Source organism: Babylonia areolata, chromosome 6 (assembly GCF_041734735.1).
Source record: "Babylonia areolata isolate BAREFJ2019XMU chromosome 6, ASM4173473v1, whole genome shotgun sequence".
NCBI lineage: Eukaryota > Metazoa > Mollusca > Gastropoda > Neogastropoda > Buccinidae > Babylonia > Babylonia areolata.
The window spans coordinates 29,969,156-29,992,320 of record NC_134881.1 but is presented as its reverse complement, the minus strand read 5'-3'; the positions used below and the strand labels follow the sequence as shown (position 1 = coordinate 29,992,320).

General features: G+C 40.8%; 2 protein-coding genes across 4 annotated transcripts in view; one reads left to right on the top strand and one right to left on the bottom strand.

The window, feature by feature from the left end:
• Positions 1-475: 475 nt before the first annotated feature.
• Positions 476-23,165, top strand: part of LOC143282910 (malonyl-CoA decarboxylase, mitochondrial-like) — a 30,904-nt gene continuing 8,214 nt past the window's right edge. The window contains exons 1-9 of one of the 3 annotated variants that reach the window (XM_076588791.1): positions 476-781; positions 14,345-14,461; positions 15,293-15,433; positions 16,875-17,015; positions 17,607-17,759; positions 18,928-19,092; positions 19,852-20,005; positions 21,565-21,723; positions 22,691-22,930. In XM_076588791.1, the coding sequence (XP_076444906.1) occupies positions 14,366-14,461; positions 15,293-15,433; positions 16,875-17,015; positions 17,607-17,759; positions 18,928-19,092; positions 19,852-20,005; positions 21,565-21,723; positions 22,691-22,930 (1,249 nt within the window). In that variant the 5' untranslated portion in view covers positions 476-781; positions 14,345-14,365. Of the gene's footprint in view, positions 786-13,457; positions 13,515-14,344; positions 14,462-15,292; positions 15,434-16,874; positions 17,016-17,606; positions 17,760-18,927; positions 19,093-19,851; positions 20,006-21,564; positions 21,724-22,690; positions 22,931-23,165 lie in introns of those variants that run through there. The other 2 variants (XM_076588792.1, XM_076588790.1) reach the window with 2 other exon arrangements.
• Positions 4,944-13,433, bottom strand: LOC143282912 (all trans-polyprenyl-diphosphate synthase PDSS2-like). The gene is made up of 7 exons (XM_076588794.1): positions 13,390-13,433; positions 12,260-12,641; positions 11,084-11,219; positions 10,389-10,583; positions 9,493-9,741; positions 8,954-9,094; positions 4,944-5,556 (listed from the first exon to the last, which is right to left on the bottom strand). Exons 2-7 carry the CDS (start codon positions 12,586-12,588, stop codon positions 5,401-5,403), a joined length of 1,206 nt encoding a protein of 401 aa, XP_076444909.1. The 5' UTR covers positions 12,589-12,641; positions 13,390-13,433; the 3' UTR covers positions 4,944-5,400.

The window sequence follows — 23,165 nt, the reverse complement described above, 5'->3', positions numbered from 1 at the left end:
TGTCATTCGGATGAGACGATAAACCGAGGTCCCGTGTGTAGCATGCACTTAGCGCACGTAAAAGAACCCTCGGCAACAAAAGGGTTGTTCCTGGCAAACTTATGTTGAAAAATCCACTGGCACGGCTTTGATAGGAAAAACAAATAAAACTGCACGCAGAGAAAAAAAAAAGAAAAAAGAAAAGGTGGCGCTGTTGTGTAGCGACGCGCTCTCCCTGGGGAGAGCAGCCCGAATTTCACACAGAGAAATCTGTTGTGATAAAATGAAATACAAACACAAATACAAAACTGATGTGCAGCAGGTGCCTATTCTCAACTGACAAGCAGTGATTGCTCCGCCCACACCCAAACCTGGCTGCAGTCAATGAAGGCTTTCAACAGAATTGGACGCCTTTCCCAACAAGCTTCCCCGAAAGCGACAAGCGCGCGACACTCCGGTTTTTCCCAGGAACTGACTCGACGAGTTTTCAGTGCTGTGCTTTTCGTCAGTGCACATGTAAGTTTGCAGTTTCTCTTCGTTTTCATAAAATACTTACGTCTTCGAATACTTGGAACATGTGCGCTTGGTGAAAATGTTACCACATCATATGTGATTAATTTTGCTGTTGTTGTTATTTAATTAAGCAGTCAACCTCCCCCCTCCGCCCACACACACATACACAGAAGAAGAACTAAGGAGAAGAAATGGTTGGTTTCGCTGCATTGTGATTAAACATTTTCCACCGCAGTCATCTGTGAGCGGGAGGAAGAGAAAACTTCTGCTGTTGTGGAGTTGCAGTTTTGTAAGTATGTCTTTTTTACTTTTCTTCTTATAATTATTTTTTACTGACTGCAGTGAGTACGCGCGCGCGCGTGTGTGTGAGTGCGTGCTTGCGCGCACGCGTGTGTGTGGTTGTGGTTGTGTGTGTGTGAGTGCGTGCGCGCGCGCGCGGTTATGTGTGTGTGTCGTGTGTTATGGTGTGTGATGTGATGTGGTTTGTGTGTGTGTGTGTGTGTGTGTGTGTGTGTGTGTGTGAGAGAGAGAGAGAGAGAGAGAGAGAGAGAGAGAGGAAGTGACCATGAAAATCAAACCATGTGCCAATGCCCTGCTACCCACTGACTCTGTCACACATAAAAATAGACATTGTCTTTCATGTTCATATTATATATATATATATATATATATATGTGTGTGTGTGTGTGTGTGTGTGTGTGTGTGTGTGTGTGTGTGCATGCATCTTATACAGTAAATTCAAAAGTGTGATCAAAATTTGTGTTTAAAAAAAAAGGAAAAAAAAAAGGTTTTCTGTGAATGACAGAAACATAGGCATACAAATGTGCTGTCTCGGTTAGACTTCAGATCAGATGACAGGCAATGATAATGTGCATTCACACAGCATATATCATAATTATGTCCTCCCAGGCCTCTATTTTCTCCTTTTTGTTTTTAAATCATATAACATGTGTAGAGTCATTTTGTAAGTTTCATGGAAGTTGTTTATCTGCATTATCATGTTATATATATTAACAATAATTGATACATATTCATGGAAACATTTTCACACTGTTTATATATGATGACGTGCACACACACACACACACACACACACACACCAAGCACAAGTCTAGAAAAGTGTGTGCAAGTATGTTTGTCCTCCTTTTCAGTCAGTTCAAAATTGCTGAGGACAGAGGAACTATCAAAACACTGTGTGTGTGTGTGTGTGTGTGTGTGTTGCTTTTTTTTTGCACTAATGATTCTACCTATTTAACAACATTCTTTCTCTGAAAATCATATTTGAACACATATGAATAAAGACTCACTCCCCTCCTTTTTCACGCCTTCCTCTGCCTCATGCATTAATTTTGATATATATTTTTTTCCTTCGTAACTTTTCCAGTGTCATCTTTCTGTCTTGTCAAAGATAGTAATGAGATGTGGCAGCAGTGTGTATGTGTGTGTGTGTGTGTGTGTGTGTGACTGAGATGGAGACTGAATGCAGGTATGCCATGGTTGTAACCCAGTCATTATACAGACAAAATAGTCAATATTATGGCTGTTATCAGAAAGGGGCGTGGGGGTGAGAGGGGCACCTGTTCACTGGTACTTTCCCTAGTCTGAAGAAATTTGCAAGAGCTGGCTGTTTCAACTCTGACATAGTTGTTAGTCGTTTTTATTTAATTTATTTATTTATTTTTAATAGTGATCACATTCTACGCTTCAGAATGAAGGTGTGCCATGGTTGTTTCTTGTTGTTTATTTTAATGATATAATCTTTTTTTTTTAGTGTGTGAGACAATGCTGAGGATTCTGCTCTTTGTGTATCTGTCAGTTAACCAGATTTCTGTGAGACATCAATTCTTACTTACTTTTCTTTCCATTTTAACCACAAAGAATTCTTCAAAATGAGTCAGACATCTGTGTTTGTTCTTTTGTTTAACATCTATCCACAATCCATCCCGTTCCCCACATGGCTTTATGTCATCACTACTTTTTCTAATCCGATTCCTCTATTTGCAACACAAAAAAGTATTAATAAAATAAAACAGCAAACTAACCACTCAACCAGTAAAATCACAACAGCACACAGGTGCAATAGCCGAGTGGTTACGGCACTGGACTTTCAATCTGAGGGTCCTGGGTTTGAATCTCGGTAACGGTGCCTGGTGGGAAAAGAGTGGAGATTTTTCTGATCTCCCAGGTCAACATATGTGCAAACCTGCTTGTGCCTCAACCCCCTTCATGTGTATATGCACACAGAAGATCAAATACGCATGTTAAAGATCCTGTAATCCATGTCAGTGTTCCGTGGGTTATGGAAACAAGAACATACCCAGCAAGCACACCCCCAAAAATGGAGTATGGCTGCCAGCATGGCAGGGTGAAAACGGTCATATATGTAAAATCCCACTTGTGTACATACAAATGAACGTGGGAGTTGCAGCCCATGAACAAAGAGGAAGAAGAACAACAGCAAACTAACTACTCAACCAGTAAAATTACAACACAGAGCCAATGGGGCTCCTAATTAAACTCTGAACTATTTCAAACATAAGTTTATTGTCATATAAAACATTTCCAATGGAAGCAGATGAAACTGCAGAATTTGTAAATGGATGAGGTAAAAATGTTTTCAGCTGTTCACATTCGCAGATGATATTTATGGGGGTAATTGCACCACCCACAATTGTAAGTCAATTTGGAAGTAAATTTTATTTTTTTAGCATCCAGTCATAGTCTAGTTAACCATCTGCTACTGTAATGGCCTTTTGTTTTGGAAGAAATATGTGATCAGTTTTGCGTGAGCTGTTGTTAACATTTTCTTTAGCAGGGTCAGGCCCCAGTATTTAGTTTTAACCTGTAAACTAGTGAGATGATCTGTCTTGATTTTGATACACTGTAGTGAGGGTGTAACTTAAAAACATTATGAACTTCACATACACTTTTTGGGCACTTTCTTGAAATATAAACAATCTGCTTTTCTAAATCTCTGTTCTTATCCCATGGTTCCTTTATGATACAAAGCTGATTTAGATATCGGAGAATCCAAATGTATACTTCCTTTCTCCTAATTAGCACCTTTTTCGGCAGCTTTGTCAGCCCATTCATTTGTGGTAAAGATTTCTAGGTGTGAAGGTACCCAACAGAATGCTACATACGTACCTCCTAATATTAGGTGAAGTATGATCATACTACTTTCTGTTATAATGTTAGATTTTGGAGTGATGGCCTATAGGTAACGCGTCTGCCAAGGAAGCAAGAGAATCTGAGCGCGCTAGTGCCAATCATGGCTCAGCCGCCAATATTTTCTCCCCCTCCGCTAGACCTTGAGTGGTGGTCTGGACGGTAGTCATTCGGACGAGACGATAAACTGAGGTCCCATGTGCAGCATGCACTTAGCGCACGTAAAAGAACCCACAGCAACAAATGAGTTGTTCCTGGCAAAATTCTGTAGAAAAATCCACTTCGATAGGATAAACAAATAAAACTGCGCGCAGGAAAAAATACAAAAAAAAAAAGAAGAAAAAAAAGGGTGGTGCTGTAGTATAGCGACGCGCTCTCCCTGTGGAGAGCAACCCGAATTTCACACAGAGAAATCTGTTGTGATAAAAAGAAAAAAAAATTTTTTTTCTTCAGGTCAGTGGAGATCAATGCATACAGTACTGACTTTGAATCCACACACATCAGCACTTGGAGAATGAAAAAGGAAAGATCAAGTAGATAGTTTAAAGCCATGAGAATTGCACCAAGTTCAGCAGTAAAAATTGATTTTTACCAAAAAAAATGTATCACTTTTCCTTTTTAAGTGCTGGTATGACAAAACCAGCACCTGCTTGTCGATTACTGAGAAGTGATCCATCAGTATCTTCAGATAATTAGTGTAAGTAGTCTGTAAGTAGTGTGTGTGCATGTGCATATGTGTGTGTGTGTGCATGCCTGTGCATGCATATGTGTGCATATGTATGTATGTTTATGTGCATATAAATGTGTGTGGATGTGCTTGTGTGTCAATATATATGTGTGTGTGTGTGTGTGTGTGTGTGTGTGTGTGTGTGTGTGGTGTTGTGTTTGTGTGAAAGAACAGCAAAGAAACCAAAAAACCCAAAACAAAAAAAAAAAAAAAAATAAAATAATAAAATAAAAATAAAAAAATAAAAAAGAAGAAGAATTCTCCTAGTCTGGTTCTCTCACCAGCACTGTCTATACACAACAGTGGCACATGTTGCTGTGACTGTGACTGATATTATGACTTGGATGGATAAGCAAATAGGATTTCTGTACTGCTAAAAGGTTAATGTTTCTTTTTTTGTGTGTGCTTTGATAAAAATCTAGACAGCTCTTGTACTTCTGAAAGGCAATGCAGAATGATCCATTTTCATAGTAAGATCTCTCAACAATACTTTCAATCCCATGATGATGACTTATCTACTGTGTTAAAATTTCAGCCACAGCAAAAACAGAAACAATTTTTCATGATTTGAATAAATTTATTGATCTGAGAAACAGGCTTGTAACTCACATTCACACAATTGTACAATTCCAAACACATGCACTAACATATTTGTACACAAACGTCAGTGATGCATCCTAAATGTGTACATCACATACATATTATACATGGTCACTTTCACTTTATAATCTAAAACACCCACAAACATGTATATATAACACATACACACAGTGTTTGGTGTTAAAACTTGTATACTTATTCATACATGCATGCTCATGAACACACACACACAAACATGCGCGCTCGCGCACACACACACCCCTTGTTCAGAGACAAATGAAAGTGCTTACAGTTACCCACCAGTCATACAGATGCATGCATTGCACTGATTCATCACACACACACACACACACACACACACACACACACACACACACACACACTCATTCATCATCCAACACACGATTCCAACATCACATCCGTCGAATGGCGTGTACAATGTTGGTGAGAGCAGTCTTGGAGTCGGAAGGTGGTAGGGCGGTCAGAGCACTGACAGCCTTGGTGCTGTACTCGTCACACAGCTTGCGACACTCCTGTACCACTCCACTGCTGTGCAGCTCTCTCATCAGCTGTCAACATGCCAACCACAATGGGGTTTTTGTTCACTCACTTGTGTAAACAAAGTGAGTCTGTGTTATAACCCTGTGTTCAGTTGTCTGAATACAATAGAATAGAATACTTTTTATTGTCATAAAACCTTAAAGTTTATAAGACAAAATGAAACATAAACATGAGCATATTAAGAAGAAAAACATTCATGAACAAATTTCGCCAGCCTTGGCTGTATTTCTGTTAGAAGGATCAATTCACTAGGCTTTGCATTTAGATGACATATATCGATTAGGAATCTGTGTCTGTAAGTATTGTACTTTACACAATTGTCTAAAAGGTGAATCTCATCTTCTAAACTGTTACAAGTATCACACAGTCTTTGTTCTTTCGGTGTATTTTTATATCTTCCCTGTTCGATTTGTAAGTCATGGGCGCTGATTCGTAACATGGTCAGTGCTTTCCTGTGTTGTGTATTTGCTGTATTCTTTAAATACGGTTCAATTTTATAATTTGTCACAGCGTTCTTGTAAAATGCTAATTTAGATGAACTGTCATGTTTCTCTTTCTGTGTGTGCATGTGTCTGTATGTAATTCTGTGTGTCCATGGTAAACACTAACATTGCCATTTTCTCTGGAAATAATTTGTCTGCCAATACCAAAATTTGGATTAAACATAGTAGGATAAAAAATCTTCAGTCATGCTAATAACTGGATGTAAGTCTTCCAAACTGCGCCGTTTTTCCAAATCATTAATGGTTTATTTCATTGAGGCTCGATCCAAAAACACTATAAAACCATTTCACATTTTCCGGAACACAGGCTATGTTTGGTAACATGATGGCATGACATTGTTTTTCTTGTTCTCATTTAAAAGAAAAGAAATACAAATTCTGGACAGAACACAAACAGTGACACTAACTACACCATCGATGTGTTTACTGCATATGAATATGTGGACACTGAATTAACTAGAATGAACATAAAAAAAAAATTGAATCAACCGTTTCATGTTTCACCGAGTTTCGGTCAGCCTTGTTTCGACTGGTCTGTGCAAATATTCAGAAAACAGCCTACACATTGCGGTGTGCCTGAGGTGATGGCAATGTCTCCTTTACCATCAAATCAAAAGATTTTCATAAATAATCAGGACTTTAAACAAACACACACAAAAAACATGATTTAAACTGAATGGACCCTATTGTGGGCCAAGTTTCTGCTGGCTGAGCCTTCAAACACAATCTCGGCACATGTGGAGAAAGCGGATAAATTGCTGTGTGCTAGAGGTGATGGCAACCTCTCCTTTACCATGGATTTTAACCCTCAAAGTGCTGGATATAATAAAACATATATACAGAAATCATGCTTAAAACAAAAGGATTGTTTGCCTCCACTACCTGTGTTCTGATTTGGGGTATTTGTAAGCTTATCAGTAAGAATAGGTAAACCTATACATTTTTGGAAAGTAGAGTGAATGAAGAATCAGATAAAAGTAAGAAAAAGGCTGTACCTTGTATGTAGTTGGAGATATTCCACAGGATATAATCAACAAATTGTGCACACTTATTTTCCAAAACGTCAACCACAATATTTATAGGTATTTTCACATCTTTTACAGAGTCAAAATCTCAAAACTGGCATTAAACTGTACAAAAAAAAAAAAAAAAAAAAATGTTCTGGCTGCAAAATCATGATATGAATATAACTGAAATAATAAAATTATAAGCATTGTGTTCTTTGTTTAAGACACACCCACTGACGCCACGCGCACGCACACCTACAATACTTAATGCAATCACAGGCAAAAACAGAAATAAATGTTTTCTTTTAGCTCATGTTGCTTTCAAAAGTAGCAAGAATGCTTTAAATCAAAATAATTCCCAGTTTTCAAGCTTCATTTGATCAAGAGTTCGCAATAGATCCATGCCTAACCCACTTTACAACCCCCCCCCCCAGTTTTTGTAGCTGAAGACACAAAACTGAATGAACAACAAGCAAGCCAGCATGCCCAAGTGTCAAAATAACAAAGCTGTTTTTACCAGAATCCCTGTCAGTCAGCAAATGAATCATCACTAGTGACAAGGTTACTCATTTCCTGAGCTTTGCCAACTTCAGTGTCACTCATTGTTTAAAAAAAATATATGGAGATCTGAACTTGTAAACTTGGTCAAAGTTTGTGCAAACACAAGCAGGGAGGCAGTAACACCAGAACGAGGCAGTTTTACGAAGGCTGCCGAGTATAGCCGAACGATTTCGAACCTTATGTAAACAGAGCCACAACTGTGGCCCATCGCACTTCACAGGGACTCCTTTTTTCAAATAAAACCTAGAATGCAAGTTAACACAAGATACTGTAAAGTCTTCCAGCCAATGCTGATTTACTAGCAACAGAAGAGACATTTGTTTTTTCAACTCTTGCAGGCCTTGAATGCCTGTTTCCTACTGAAATCTACATGGATGCAGACCAAAGTTTATCATAAAAATTGTGGCACAGTGTTGGTGTGTGTCATTTGAAACTGAACCACCCAGGTCCTTCTCACAGTCAATCAACAATGCATGGGAAACAATAGGGTTTTGTTCTGTACTTTTCTTTGTCTTTGTGTGATGCTTCTGAATCACAAAGTGTGCACAATGAAAGCAGCCCAATTCTCCTCCGTCAAATTGAAAGAACCTTCTGAGTATGGTTTGCATATTATAGATCAATGTCTTTTGAACACACTGTAACTATTTAAAAAGTTGCTATTCTTTCAACACTTTATTGTGTTTTTTTTTTCTTAAAACAAAGCCATACAAACATCTAATCTCAAGGGAAAGGAGAGTATAACATTAGTATAACATTAAACAGTACATTAACATGTACTGGGTAATCAACAACTAGTTCAGCAGGCAAGCAGTCATTCATTCAGTCGGTCTGTAACCAAGGAAGGCACTGTGGCCAAATCAGTTAGTTTTTTGACCAGTGATTGGGGTTTGAGGCCCCATTTCGGCACAGTGTTGTATTCTTGGGAAAAGCACTTTACTACAATTTTCCTCACTCCATCGGGATGTAAATGGGTTACCTGACTTTGGTTGGGGAATGTTAGAGTGGTAAAGAAGAGGAATAAGCCCTGACTTCCCATGCCAAGCCCGAGACACAGTGCGCATAAATTCACCCCCCTGACGGTTGTAAAAGGCTTTGGGAGGACCTTTAATAACCAAGGGATCGATAAGTCAAGCAATCAAACGGGACCTTTAATAGCCAAGGAATCAATAAGTCAAACAAGGGATCAATTAGGAACCTTTGATTACCAAGAGATCAATTAGTCAACCAGTTACTGGATACAAACAAGGGAACAGTTAGTCATCAATCATTAAACTCAACTGATCTAACCAGCATTCAATCAACCCCACAAAGTGGAGGCCAGAGAGAGGTGTTACCTGTTTCCCATGCTTCTTGTCGGACTGAAGCAGCGCCTGAGCAGTGTCTGGCTGTCTGTCCTGCAGCAACACGACTGGTGCCGATGTGGCCCGCAGGTCAGACGTCTCCATCTTTGCCACCGCTCCCAGGTCGTTGCTCAGCTGCAAGAAATATGAAACAGTTTACAGAATTAATTGAATACACGATGAACAATGGCACAAAACTTTGCAGTCCACTGCAGGGAAAGGAATTCAACACACACACAAATTAACTAACAACATGACTTTCCAGTCTATAAGGTCATCTGAAGCATAAAATTCACTCTAATATACATGTGAGTGTGAGCGCATGACAGAAACCTGACTGACTGACACAGAAAATGAATGATAAGATCTAGTAAAGGCAATTCAGTTAGCCCCACCAAGGCAAGCAGCCTGTTTTGTGTGAATGACTCTGCGTTTGTAAAGCCCTTCGAGTTTGGTCTCTGACCAAAGATAGGCACTATATGAATATTGATAATAATAGAATTAACCCCACAAACATGATCAAACTGCATTACCTCCTGCACGTAAGCGGTGTTGAGTCCATACTGAAATGCATCCTCCTGCATGTTCTCACTGTGGCCAGCCAGCTTCATGGCCGCCTTACAGCTCCTGGCCAGCAGGCTTCCAGACTGCAGGTAGATCTGTCTCAGCCAGTCAGAAAAACTGGCGGCTGCAGGGAGGGTGGGGTTTCCTTGTTTGTCAGTGAAGCCTGTGAACTCTGCCTCCATCAGATCCCCAATGGAGCCTGCTAAGAGTTCCACCACCTGTGTGGAAGGGGAAATAAGTGGTTGTTTTGTTAACTCCTTGACAGCTGCTGACAGGTACACTGTCACCAGAGACAGGCTGAGCCAGATTTACAATGTCAAGAGTGTCAGTCACCATTCGTTTTTTAAGCTTCAACCTCTTGGGACTGCATTACTCTTGCCTTGCAAAATCAATAACACCACTTAAGAATGCATAAAAAGTAGTAGTTGAAGTTAAAGTTCATGCTTTGCTAATCTCTTTTAACCAAGGCTTAGCAGTCAAGGGATTAATGTAGGTGCCTGTGTCTGGTTTCTTGTTATATATTTATTCAAAGATGAAGGCTGACAGACCATGAACTCTGTCACCAACAAATCACCTGTGGAACCTGCAGAAAGTTCTATCAAGTGTGTAGAAAAACAAATAATCAAAAGTTGAAGAGCTTGTGTCTAAATTTTTCAGTGTTTTTGTAATACCTTTATTTAATGAGGAAGATCAACTGAGAAAGTCACTGAATGATTCATGAAAATTTATGCATGATGTCAGGTTCAACTCATTATCTGATTATTTACATATTATATCAAATTTAGGTCACTGTACTGAGTACAAATCTCATCTGGGAGATTTGTGAATCCTGTATGTAGCGATGTCCAGCAGACTGAAACCTCACCTCCGTGTTGCCCAGTTCTGCAAGTCCTGTACATGCACTGGCCAACAAGAAGTCACCACTGAGGACGGCCATTTTGTTTCCAAATTCCATGTCAGCAGGTGCGCCATCTGCTGGGGTGAGGTCAGCGATGTTGACGACTCCCTTGTGGATTAAGTTGGCTGTGTGGATTATCTCTGTGATCTCTGCCAGGGAGCGCTGACTGGATTAAAAAAAAAAAAATCTTTATTTGGGGTGGCACCAGTTCAAGATATAAATATTCAGTGAAACTACATCAGATATCCAAAACCTGCTGGCGTATTTCAAAGGTCATGGTCTCAGAAGTGATGTGATGAAGGACTGAAATTAATCACAACAGCTTTGAAAAAATATTGATAGACTTATATTAATCAAACATTTATTTAATTTGACCCTCTTCTGCCAAATGGACAAGAACGAGCTCAATCCTTTGATTGCTGCACTTAAAATTGATTGCATCAAGTGTTCACATTGTAAAATGATTGCTTTGGCAGATATTTATGTACAGAAAACACAACTGCCTCTATGCCCATGATTATATAAGATATAAAAACTGTTTTTATAATTTTGATAACACAATGAATTTCCCAAATATTTCTAATACTTTTTAGTGTTGAAAATATTAGCTTAAAATTAAGACTTTGAATAAAAAGAAAATTTTAAAAAGAAATCCTCAGCACTTGCCTGTGAATGATACCACTGACCATGTCATGTTCAGCTACGTCCATCCCTGGTGCAGGGCCAGCGGCTTTGGACATGAGCAACACAATCAGACCCCGCGTCTGCAGCCCATGTTTTCCGTCATGGATCATGTCTCTGAAAATGAAATGTATCTCAACAAACAGGACTTTCAGATACTTTAAAAGATATACTGTTTAGATCATTTGTTCACATCTAATCAAGATAAATAGTAAAATCCTTGTAACATGTCTGCTTTTGAGGCTTTCATCACTAAGAATAAGAATAGTCTTGCCCAACCAGTGCATTTTTGGGAAATCAATATCTGTCTCTCTATGTACAAGTATGTCATATACTTGGTTTACACTACAGTAACTTGGGTAAGTTGAAAAATTATAGTTGGATCAAAATTATGTCTTGTTAATTGAGCTATTCCAATAAAAGTTCTTCTGGAGTAATGGCCTAGAGGTAACGTGTCCGCCTAGGAAACAAGAGAATCTGAGTGCGCCGATATTTTCTCCCCCTCCACTAGACCTTGAGTGGTGGTCTGGATGCTAGTCATTCAGATGAGACGATAAACCGAGGTCCCATGTGCAGCATGCATTTAGCACACATAAAAGAACTCATGGCAACTAAAGGGTTGTTCCTAGCAAAATTCTGTAGGAAAATCCACTTCGATAGGAAAAACAAATAAAACTGCATGCAGGAAAAATACAAAAAAAATTAGTGGCGCTGTAGTGCAGCGACACACTCTCCCTGGGGAGAGCAGCCCAAATTTCACACAGAGAAATCTGTTGTGACATAGAGAGAAATACAAATACCAATATAATTCTTCTTGAAATAGTTGTTTTCTTAGACACTTTTTTTTTTTTTTTAATAGAAAATAAATGGTCAACAATTTGGATTAAGAATAACTGCTATCAACTTTGGATACATTGTACACATGCTATATAGGGTTCAGGTTGAATAGCACAAAGATAATGTCACAGAAATGATTCAGGAAAGAGTAATAAAAATAACCATTTCACATGATGAAATAAAATGAACTGAAAACAGACTGAAGATGTAGGTACATAAATTCTGAAGTTCAACATGTGCAAAAAACAAACAAACAAAGAGACTGTATAGTTGCAATGAGAGTATGCAGGTGCTACTGAAGGGATTAGACAGGCACTAACTTGGCAGTCTGCATCAGAGGATGTCGAGTGCCCACCAGCTTCCTCATCTGTAGCGCCACATTCGACAGTTCATCGCTCAGCAGACATCGCAGACTCAGAAATGATGTGGGGTAGCCCACAATTCGTTCAGCATCGGACACCACCTTGTTCCATTCACTGGGCTTGCTGAAGCTGAGTATCCCCATGCATCGTGTGGAATCAAGCCTGGCACTGTTGGTCGGATGAAGGCTTGTCAGTGTTTTCTGTCTACAATGTGATAGTGCTGTATGCCTTGAGTTCTTCACTGCTCCACCACACAGGGAAATCAGTAATTTTGTTGGGCAGCTCATGATGAGTTTTTGTGATATTTCTGTTTATGTAGTTGACCTCAACTCAGAGGATCCTGCAAGAACAACAGGAAAATCAACCCTGAATCTGTATAAATGACAGTCCATCAGATTTGATAGTCATACAGTGTAGCTGAATACAGCAATGATCTACTAAACGTGTGTATAAACAATACCAAAATAAACTGCTGACTGAAAACAGTTCCTTTTAAAAAAAGAAATTAGAAACACACACACACACACACATTTTGGAGTCATTTTACATATGTCACTAGTGTCTGAGATGACCATTATGGAGCATTCACATAGTAATGAGCACCTTCAACAAAACAGGAGATAAACACTGTGAAACAAGTCGCCGGATTACAAACGAACAGAAAGGATTCTGCATACGATTTTTTTTTTTTTTTTTTTTTAAGTTTCGGTTGACAACACAGCATAGCACAGCATAGTAAGGCATGTACAGAGATCCACTGTGATAAAATATGGAAGAGGTGAGTTTAATGGTCAACTGCCTGACACTTTTATGGTCAAGTTGTTCGAGGAGTGAGTCCCAAAATAAAATGTGCCATGATTTTGCACTTTTCAATCACCACCTCACGGATAGCAGACGACAATTCATGATGAAACTGAAAGCATTCGAACGTCAAGGTCATTTCCTGGATGATTCGAATCCAAACTCAGTCTTCTCTTTCAAGGCAGAGCAACATCTATAAAGCGGCATCTTAAAATAAACAATATACTCCGTAAATGAGACATGAAGTGGTTCAAGAGCAATGTTGCAATCAAAATACAACAAGCTACCTTTCTGGAGCAGACCCATGTGCCATGTTTAGCGATTATTTCCGGTTGTTTGCAAGGGAGGTCACTCGCTCGTCTTCAAGCAAATAAACAACATGGCCCTCAGACGTTTGTTCCAAGTGAAGAGGGTAACTTGTTTGATGTTGATTTGAGTCCATATGACAAATAACTATATGTCAGTTTACTTCTTACTAAAAAGGATATAGACGTGCGTCCTTATCTGGATGTACCGTAAACTATTGCCGAATCCATTCGATGATGACCAACTTCTGAAACTGGAGAAGGTTGAATCAAGCGCTGACCTCGACTCGTCGAGTCGTCAGGATAGTGGATGTTCTGACACTGGATCAAAGGTCGACAGGGAACTCTCGTGTCACCTGCCGAACACCTCCAGTGATATTGATCGTCCGCTCTATCTGTCTTTCTCAGTCTCTGTCTCAGTCTGTCTGTCTGTCTGTCTGTCTCTCTCTCTCTCCTCTCTCTCTCTCTCTCTCTCTCTCTCCTTCTGTCCCCACTGTCAGTCTGTCTGATTTCCTGTTACTTGCACTTGCTTTCATTTGCATCTCACTCACTGCCATTGGCTCAGCTTGTTGACATGCTTGCATGCACATACACATGCACACAAATGCAGGATTACATGCATATATCAATATCAACTCACAGCATATATGTTTATTCATTTCCCCTTGTCATCACTATATAGCAACCTCTTTGAATACACATAAGCTTGTGGTGTATGTCTATATATATTTAAATATATCTTGATGTAACACAGAGAGAGAGAGAGAGAGAGAGAGAGAGAGAGAGAATCTGGGTTTAAACTACAACAGGCAAGTTAACATGTCAGAATAGAAAAAGCATCAAAGGCATTATTGATGCAGTTTGAAAAATAACATTTAAGAGCTTATTGTATCCACTTGAGATCAATATGACTGGTGCTTATTCCTGTTTGTTTCAGATCTTTCTGATCCAGTGTAAAATGCAAATTCGTGCCATGACATCTGAAGCTCAGGACATTCCTCAGTTTCTTCACTCCATCTTTTCCTCACCTGATTTGGGATCAGGGGCTAAAGAGGTTGGTACTGCAATTAAAATGGCTGTAAGGTGATAATGATAATGATGATCATGATGATGATCAATATGGGTAATAGCGTCCATCCTTGGTCAGAGACTAAGCTCTACGCACTTTACAAATATGAAGAGGTGTGCTTACCAGGCTGCCTGCCTGGGTGGAGTAGGCTGAGAACTGTTTTTAGGCGCTCATCATTCGTTCCCGTGCCATCCAAAACAGATTTTAGTCATGCGCGCGCGCACACACACACACACACACACACACACACACACCCAACAAAAACAATAAAATGCACACACACACACACACACTTTCACAGACACATTAGGTGGCTGTAAGATCATAAAACAGGAGATTAGTGACATACAATATTACCCATGATGATAGCATAAACTTGTGGGGCAATTATGATTCTTGTGTTCATTTGCATATGGTGTTTGATATGTATAGTTAAACATATATACTGACATATATAGATATATAACTGATACTGATTTGAGTATGCTTCCAAAGATGAGTGTGAGCAAAATTGCATTCTTGTGTTTTGTATGTCTGTCTGTCTGTCTGTGTATGTATCTATGTATTGTCTGTCTATATGTATGTATCTGTGTATACATGTATGCACGGATGTATGTATGTATGTACAGTATATATAGATACACAGACAGATAGATGTGTAGCTAGCTAGATAGAAAGATATGTAACACTTGAACTTGGAGTCTGTTTTAGGGGGTTGGTCATTTCATTGTGAGCGAACATGCATTGACTTGAATATTGACTCAGACAGATGAGGAGCATTAACAGAATGTGTTCAAGCCTGTTGTCTCTTTGCAGAATAAGTGCAAACGATTCTGCTCTTATTACCGCACACTTGACACCAACAGCAGAGCAGCTTTCTTGAGCCACCTTGCCCAGCAATACAGCTATAACCTGGACACTGTAGTGCAAGGGGCCTCTCATTTGGTGTCTTCTCAGGTATGTTGTAATCATCATAACAATGATGATTATAATAGTAATGATAATAATGTTAATAGTAACAATAGCAGTAGTAATGATGATAGTAACAATAGTAATGATGATGATAATAATAACCTTTTTTTTTTCTTTTTTTTTTTGCTGCCCCATCATCTACACCGTTTCAGTGGCATTACTCCCACGCCGCTCATTTAGATTCCCCCATACACGGCCACACCCGGGTTCGTCCGTCGCAGTTCCAGTGTCGGCAGTCCACAGGGAACCATCGATGTTAGGTCGCCAGGAGGCCACACACCAGAGGAGACCCTGCACTGCTGCTGAGTCACTTCGGTGGTGTTCAGTGGTGCCTGTTCTGATTTTTACGTACTTAGGACACCACCTACTAAGCCCCCTACTAACGACAATAATGGCTTAGTCGCGGAGCCAGACTGAGTGAGCGTCCCTCCCAGAGTGGAGACCGCCACCACGTCCCTCAAACAACAGCCCCCGACGAATCCGCCGATACTGACGACATTGACAGGACTCACCCCAAGCACAGAAATGGAGGGGTATCGAAACTGAGGTCACCATGAGAGCAGGGCATGAAAGGCCACAGACTTTGAGACTATTTTGTTTATATTCATGACGATGAAGGAGGAGGAGGATGACAATGATGATGACGATGTTGCTATGGAGGTCCATTTTGGTTTGGGACTGCGTGACAAGGCTGTACTCTACGCTTCCTGTCATAATGATATCCCGGCATTAACCAGGCCCGAGAGATACAGAGACTTGCAGTGTTGGTCAGGTAATTAGAGCAACACACCCAAAGACGCATCCTTGAAGTGGATGACACTCGACTGTGTGGTCCCAGTCTCCCCATTTAAGCCCACAGCACACTCAACTCTGGGTAGCAGCCGGCCACGGGCCGAAAAACCCACCTCCGCTGGGATTCGAACCCGCATCCTCCTAGCCGCCAGTCCGCGACGCTAACCACTTCGCCACGGCGGCATAATAATAATACTTAATATCCATTGCAACTTTGATTAAACTAAGATAATGAGCAAAACACTTTATTTCTATTGTGCCTTTCATCAAAATGCAATAGTACTCAAGGCATATCACATGAGAAACATACAAGTTTCTCCTCTGCAATGGGAATTCATTTTCAGCTCAGTCTTTTGTGAAGGACAATGGCTGTCGAACTCGGAGACAAGATCACACAGGCTCTTTGTGCTGCAGCCTTAGGGGACCATCACAGTGCTGACTGTACTAAAGCCCCTTTGGCCGAGAGAGTGGGGACGTAACTTGGGCAAGACACACTCCACTTCAATCAAATTCTAGCCCAGATGGTCATGACAGCAGTTGCCTCCTCTGCTGTTCTGATTGTCATAGTCAGACATGACTGACCATCATACATTATTAATGATGATATTATTACTATGATACTTTTTATGTTCAGGAACGAGGAGAGGCCTTCATGGTGAAGTCACTGGAGCGGTTGAGGTCTGTGATGACGCCCCGATACCAAACCCTCTTCCAGCAGATTGGGCACTTCGACTGGGGCGTCAAGTTCCTGGTAGACATGCGTGCTGATGTTCTGGTGAGTAAAAGGTCTTGTGGTAACACATCCGTCTTGGAAGGGAGAGAATCTGAGCATATGGAGATGAGTCCGGCACTAGCCAGAATTTTCTCCCCCTGCACAAGACCTTGAGTGGTGGTCTGGATGCTAGTTATTCAGATTGGACGATGAACTGAGGTACTGTGTGTAGCAAGCTCTTAGCACATGTAAAAGAACCCATGGCAACAAGGGTGGCACTCTTACTGTGGCAACACCTTCCTTGAGGAGAGCAGCCCGAACTTCACACAGAAAAATCTGTTGTGACAATGCAATACCCCCCCGCTTCCCCCCCAGGCCCCCCCCAAAAAAAACAATACCGCTTGGAGACAAAATTGAAAACTTGATCTCACAAGTTCAATGGATTGGTGGTGTGTTTTTTGGTGCATTTGTTTGGCATGATCAATTTGTGGTTTTACATTGCATTGCAGCAGGAATGATGTATGCGTGATAAAGGAACTGCATGTATCGTGATAATGACTGAATGCATAGTTGTGTGTTGTATATATGCGAAGGATATATGTTGTCTGATATCTGTGATAATTGAGTGATTGTTGTTGGTGGGGGTTGGCACAGAATGCAATCACCAACAGCATGGGAGAGCTGGACACGGCCAACTTCCATGCCCTCAGTCGTCACCTGAAGGAGTTGTTCTCCTTGTGGTTCGCCGTGGGATTCTTTGACCTGGAGCGTGTCACATGGACTTCACCTTGTGACGTTGTGCAGAAGGTAAATGTGTGTGTGTGTGTGTGTGTGTGTGTGTGTGTGTGTGTGTGTTTTAATTGTTTGGGTTTTTTTGCCTAAGTATCTTATCACCATGTATACATGGAAGTTGTGTTGGTGAGTGGCTGTGTGTGTGTTTGTGTGTGGGTGTGGGTGTGTGTGTGCATGTGTGTGTGTGTGCTCACACATGCATGCATGTGCAAATGTATGTTGGTGTATGTGCATGTAAACTAATGTGTCTGTTCAACGATATCGGTTTTCTTGTTAACTCACTTTGGACGATGGAACGCTATAGCGTTCCTGACCTAAGGTAGCGTTCAGGACGACAGAACGCTATAGCGGTTTCGAAAATTAAAAATTTGTCCACGTTTTCCTCATGGGGTAGCATAAAAATCGCAGCTACACCGGGCATTGCGAACATGTCCAGGGTCGTATGAAAAGTTTCTTCATGAGGTTTCCATGACTATACACTTGCTGGCCAGCCATTGGTATTGGTACCCCACATGACAAGTTAACCTGCATACATATCGAAAATGGCGTTGCAGGCGATACAAGTGGAAATTTTTGGAGCAAACTAGATCATGACAGCAGCTTTTCACTGCTGCTGAAGTGATTGAAATGCTTCAAACTGAAGGTTTCGACATTGACGAGGATGATGAAGACTTGAATAAAGTATCTACAGTGAAGAAAGCTACCAACAAGAAGGTACTGACAGTGACTCAGCTTCTCAGGGCTGTGAAGAGAGGGAGGGGGGTGGGCATACACACGGCATTAGAAGAGGGGTCAGTGGGTCAAGTACATGGAGTTTTATTCAGTTACTTTGTGTTTGGTATTTTTTAATGATTTTTTTCCTAACCCTTACAAATGGGTCGTCTGCAAGGGAAAGCAAGGGAGAAAACTATTCGTCCGGAGTGAGTTAAGGGACTTTTGAATTAGTGTATTGGGAAGTGTTTTCTTTAAACTTGTGTGATTGTTATTTCTTCCAGTTTTTCTTACTTCACCCATTGTGAATGGGTACCTCACTTCATTTGGGGAAGGTTAAAACAGCGGAAGGAGAATTGGATCCCCCTACCTTCCCATGCTGACTTCCATACACAGTGGATATGAATTCACATCCCCCAATGGCCATGGAAAGCTATTGGGCCTTTAACGTTTACCAGTAATGTTCTTCAAGATTTCAGATTATGAGGCAGTGCATCCCATTCGGAGCTGGACAGATCTCAGACAACGAGTCGGGTCGTATCGTCGCTGTTACGTCTTCACACATCACTGCATGCCCAGGGAGCCCATTGTGGTACTGCACACAGCGCTTACCTCTGAAATATCCAACAATATACATGTAAGTGGATTTTTCCCCCATCCCTCAGGTCCCTTTTATTTTATTTTATTTTATTTTATTTTGTTTGTCTTTTATTTAAATAAGAGTTTATCATATTTTGAATGTGTTTGTGTTTCTCAATGGCTACAAACACAATTGACATTAAATGAAGCATCAGGTAGTTGTTTTTTTGACAACGGATTGCGCTTCCATATATATCCACTTATAAAAAATGAACAGGAAAACTCAGCTAAACAAAATAATAAACTTCTTCAACAAAATAATAAACTTCTTCAACAAAATAATAAACTTCTTCTTCTTCTTCGTTTTTTGGCAGCAACTCCCATGTTCACTCGTATGTACACAAGTGGGCTTTTGCATGTATGACCGTTCTTACCCTGCCATGTAGGCAGCCATACTCCATTTTCGGGGGTTAAATAATAAACAAACTGAGTATTATTTGAAAATACAGGCTGGTTGATTTGGCAAATAAGAGTTGTGTTTGTGTATGTGTGGGTGTGCATGGGTTTGTGCCATTTAAAACTCTGTGAAGTCAAGGGTTACAGTTTCAGTTTCAAGGAGGCATCAAAATGTGTGGACTGATCCATACATACTACACCACATCTACTGGGAAAAAAAAAGGGCAGATGCCTGAACTTCACACAAACCCAATGCGCTGATCAGGTCTGCAAATGATGATGCAGTGTGTCAACACAGCGAAGTACAAACACGAGGCAGCCTGGTTGATCCTATTTGCACAAGTGTGTTCTGTCTGTACAGAACATCATCCACAATCCCCGTTTCCGTGCCAACACAGCGGAGTCCCAGTTCCAGCAGCAGCAGCAGCAGCAGAACCTCAGCAGCCTGGAGGATGAAGAAGACCCTTCGCAGATCACCACTGCAGTCTTCTACTCTATCACCTCCACCCAGAAAGGTCAGTCCTTACATTACAGTAATACATCTACTCCATCACCCCCACTCAGAAAGGTCAGTCTTTACATTACAATAATACACATACTCCATCACCTCCACTCAGAAAGGTCAGTCCTTACATTACAATAATACACCTACTCCATCACGTCCACTCAGAAAGGTCAGTCCTTACATTACAATAATACATCTACTCCATCACCTCCACTCAGAAAGGTCAGTCCTTACATTACAATAATACATCTACTCCATCACGTCCACTCAGAAAGGTCAGTCCTTACATTACAATAATACATCTACTGTTCCATCACCTCCACTCAGAAAGGTCAGTCCTTACATTACAATAATACATCTACTCCATCACCTCCACTCAGAAAGGTCAGTCCTTACATTACAATAATACATCTACTGTTCCATCACCTCCACTCAGAAAGGTCAGTCCTTACATTACAATAATACACCTACTCTCATCACATACACTCAGAAAGGTCAGTCCATACATTACAGTAATACATCTACTCCATCACCTCCACTCAGAAAGGTCAGTCCTTACATTACAATAATACACCTACTGTTCCATCACCTCCACTCAGAAATGTCAGTCCATACATTACAATAATACACCTACTGTTCCATCACCCTCACTCAGAAAGGTCAGTCCTTACATTACAATAATACACCTACTGCTCCATCACCTCCACTCAGAAAGGTCAGTCCTTACATTACAATAATACACCTACTCCATCACGTCCACTCAGAAAGGTCAGTCCTTACATTACAATAATACATCTACTGTTCCATCACCTCCACTCAGAAAGGTCAGTCCTTACATTACAATAATACACCTACTGTTCCATCACCTCCACTCAGAAGGGTCAGTCCTTACATTACAGTAATACATCTACTGTTCCATCACGTCCACTCAGAAAGGTCAGTCTTTATTTTACAGTAATACAGCAAACTACACCTTTATTAACTCTTTCACCACCAAAGGTGACTTTAGGTGACTAGACAGGTCACTGACATCGGCAACTTAGACAATGAGTGGTCATGTTAAACAGTTTTTCAGATTGTGCGAAAGCTTGACGGCTGCATCCAACTTTCCAGAACAATAGGAAATTGACTGACCTTCCACCCTTGGCCGAGTCTGAAGTGAACATGTCCACCGTGCTGTTTTGACTCGAGCTGAGAGCGTCAATTCCAAAATATTCTGAAATTCTTCTTGTCATTCCCCTTCCTCCATCCTACCCTGCTTCCACCTGACATGTCACTTTTCTACCCTTTTGTGTGGTTGTGTCTGTGTCTGTGTCTGTGTGTATGAGAATGCTTACATGGTTGTGTATTTTTATGTGTTGAATGCAGTAAGCTGAATGCACAGTTTGCGTCCACACTGTTGGTCTGCTTGTGTCTGGTATTCAGTGCAGTGGATGTGAGTCCTGACCACATGAGTACATGGGCTGCATTGTAGCTGCATTTCTGTTTTGATCATAGTATTGCAGTCAAAGTTATTGTGATAAATGTGCGTGTGTGTATGTGTGTACATGCATATGTGTATGTGTGCAGGATTGCAAGGTGTGGAGCTAGGTAACTACCTGATCAAAAGTGTGGTGCGTCGCCTGCAGAGTGAGTTCCCTCACCTGGCCCAGTTCTCCTCCCTCTCCCCCATCCCTGGGTTCCGGGACTGGCTCATCGGGCACATCAACACTCAACTGAACTCCGCAGGTCTAAGAGATGAGCGTTTGATTTTGTGTGTGTGTGTGTGTGTGTTGTGTGTGTGTGTGTGGGTGTGATCAGTTGGTGGACTGGATTTGAAGTGAGGGTTGATGTGTGTGGGGTGCAGGGTTGTGTGTGTGTTTTTGTGTATGTGTGTGTGTGTGTGTGCGCGCAATTGTGTGTTAAGTGTATGGTGGGGGAGGGGGAGGTTATGTGTATGTGTGTGTGTGTGTGTGTTTGTGTGTGTGTGAATGCATTTTCATTGGTACTGGTTGTTTTGTTGCTAAACGTGAGTGTAAATGGGTTTGTGTGCATTCATACGTGTGTTTGGATCTTTCATGTATTTTTGCATGCATATCATTTGGGTTATATTCAGTTTACTGCATTGATTTGCTGTGATTAAAAAAAAAAGTTGATGTTTGCTTTTTTTTCCCAAACATAGGTTGTTGTATTTATATATATATATTATATATATATATATATATATATAGAGAGAGAGAGAGAGAGAGAGAGAGATAGAGAGAGATCATGCATGCTGATATCTGCTCCAAGAAAAAGACACTGTCGGTCAAAATTGAAGTTTCAAAGCAAGGATTTTCAAGAACCATATGAACCCAGCAGATGCAGTAGATATCCATGCCATGCATCATCCCATCACACCAATTAATTAATCTTCATAATCTGCATACAATATCCCCACTTAACAGTTTGTTGTACAGAATACTTTTGTTACTGAATGAAAAGAACATTCAGAACTGAATTTACTGCATCAATTTTACGTACAATGTCCCCCTATTAACAATTCATTGAACACAGTATTTTGTTACTGAATAAAAATTATTTAAAAGAAGCACTCAGAGAGTACATACAGTGTCCCTTTAAACAATTTATTGAATGCAATATTTTTTACTGGAGAGAAAAAAAAATCACTTATGAAGGAAGAATGACTCTTGGGGTTATTTTTTTTTCTGTTCAGGTTCCGATGGCAACAGCTCGAGCCAGCAGTTACTAACGGCGGCGGAAATGCAGTCTCTCAGAGCCCTGCAACAACAGTCAGACAGTTCAGTGCTTGAGACATTCAAACAGCTTGTGCAGCAATCCAACAGCTGGCTGCCTGATGCGGACAAAGTATTGACGATGAAGGGCATTCTGCTTCGTCTGTGTGCACGATACCTCTACCTTGAGAAGAGGCGAGGGCTCGCCCTCAATCCTGTTGGTAAGATGTGTGGTTTTATGCTAAGTTGTGGCCTGGTGGTAACAGGTCTTCCTAGGAAGTGAGAGTATCTGAGGGTGTGGGTTCGAATCCCACAGCTGCCAGAATTTCCCCCCCTTCACTAGAACTTGATTGGTAGTCTAGACAGAAGTGGTTTGGATGAGATGATAAACTGAGGTCCTGTGTGCAGCATGCACTTGGCATATGTGAAAGAACCCATGGCAGCAAAAGGGTTGTC

Coding starts and splice junctions, on each gene's coding strand:
- LOC143282912 (XM_076588794.1), bottom strand. CDS start 12,588: ATGAGCTGCCCAACAAAATTACTGATTTCCCTGTGTGGTGGAGCAGTG. Junction 9,095..9,492: donor ACACCGCTTACGTGCAGGAG/GTAATGCAGTTT, acceptor TATTTCTTGCAG/CTGAGCAACGACCTGGGAGC. Junction 5,557..8,953: donor ACAAGAAGCATGGGAAACAG/GTAACACCTCTC, acceptor GCATGTTGACAG/CTGATGAGAGAGCTGCACAG.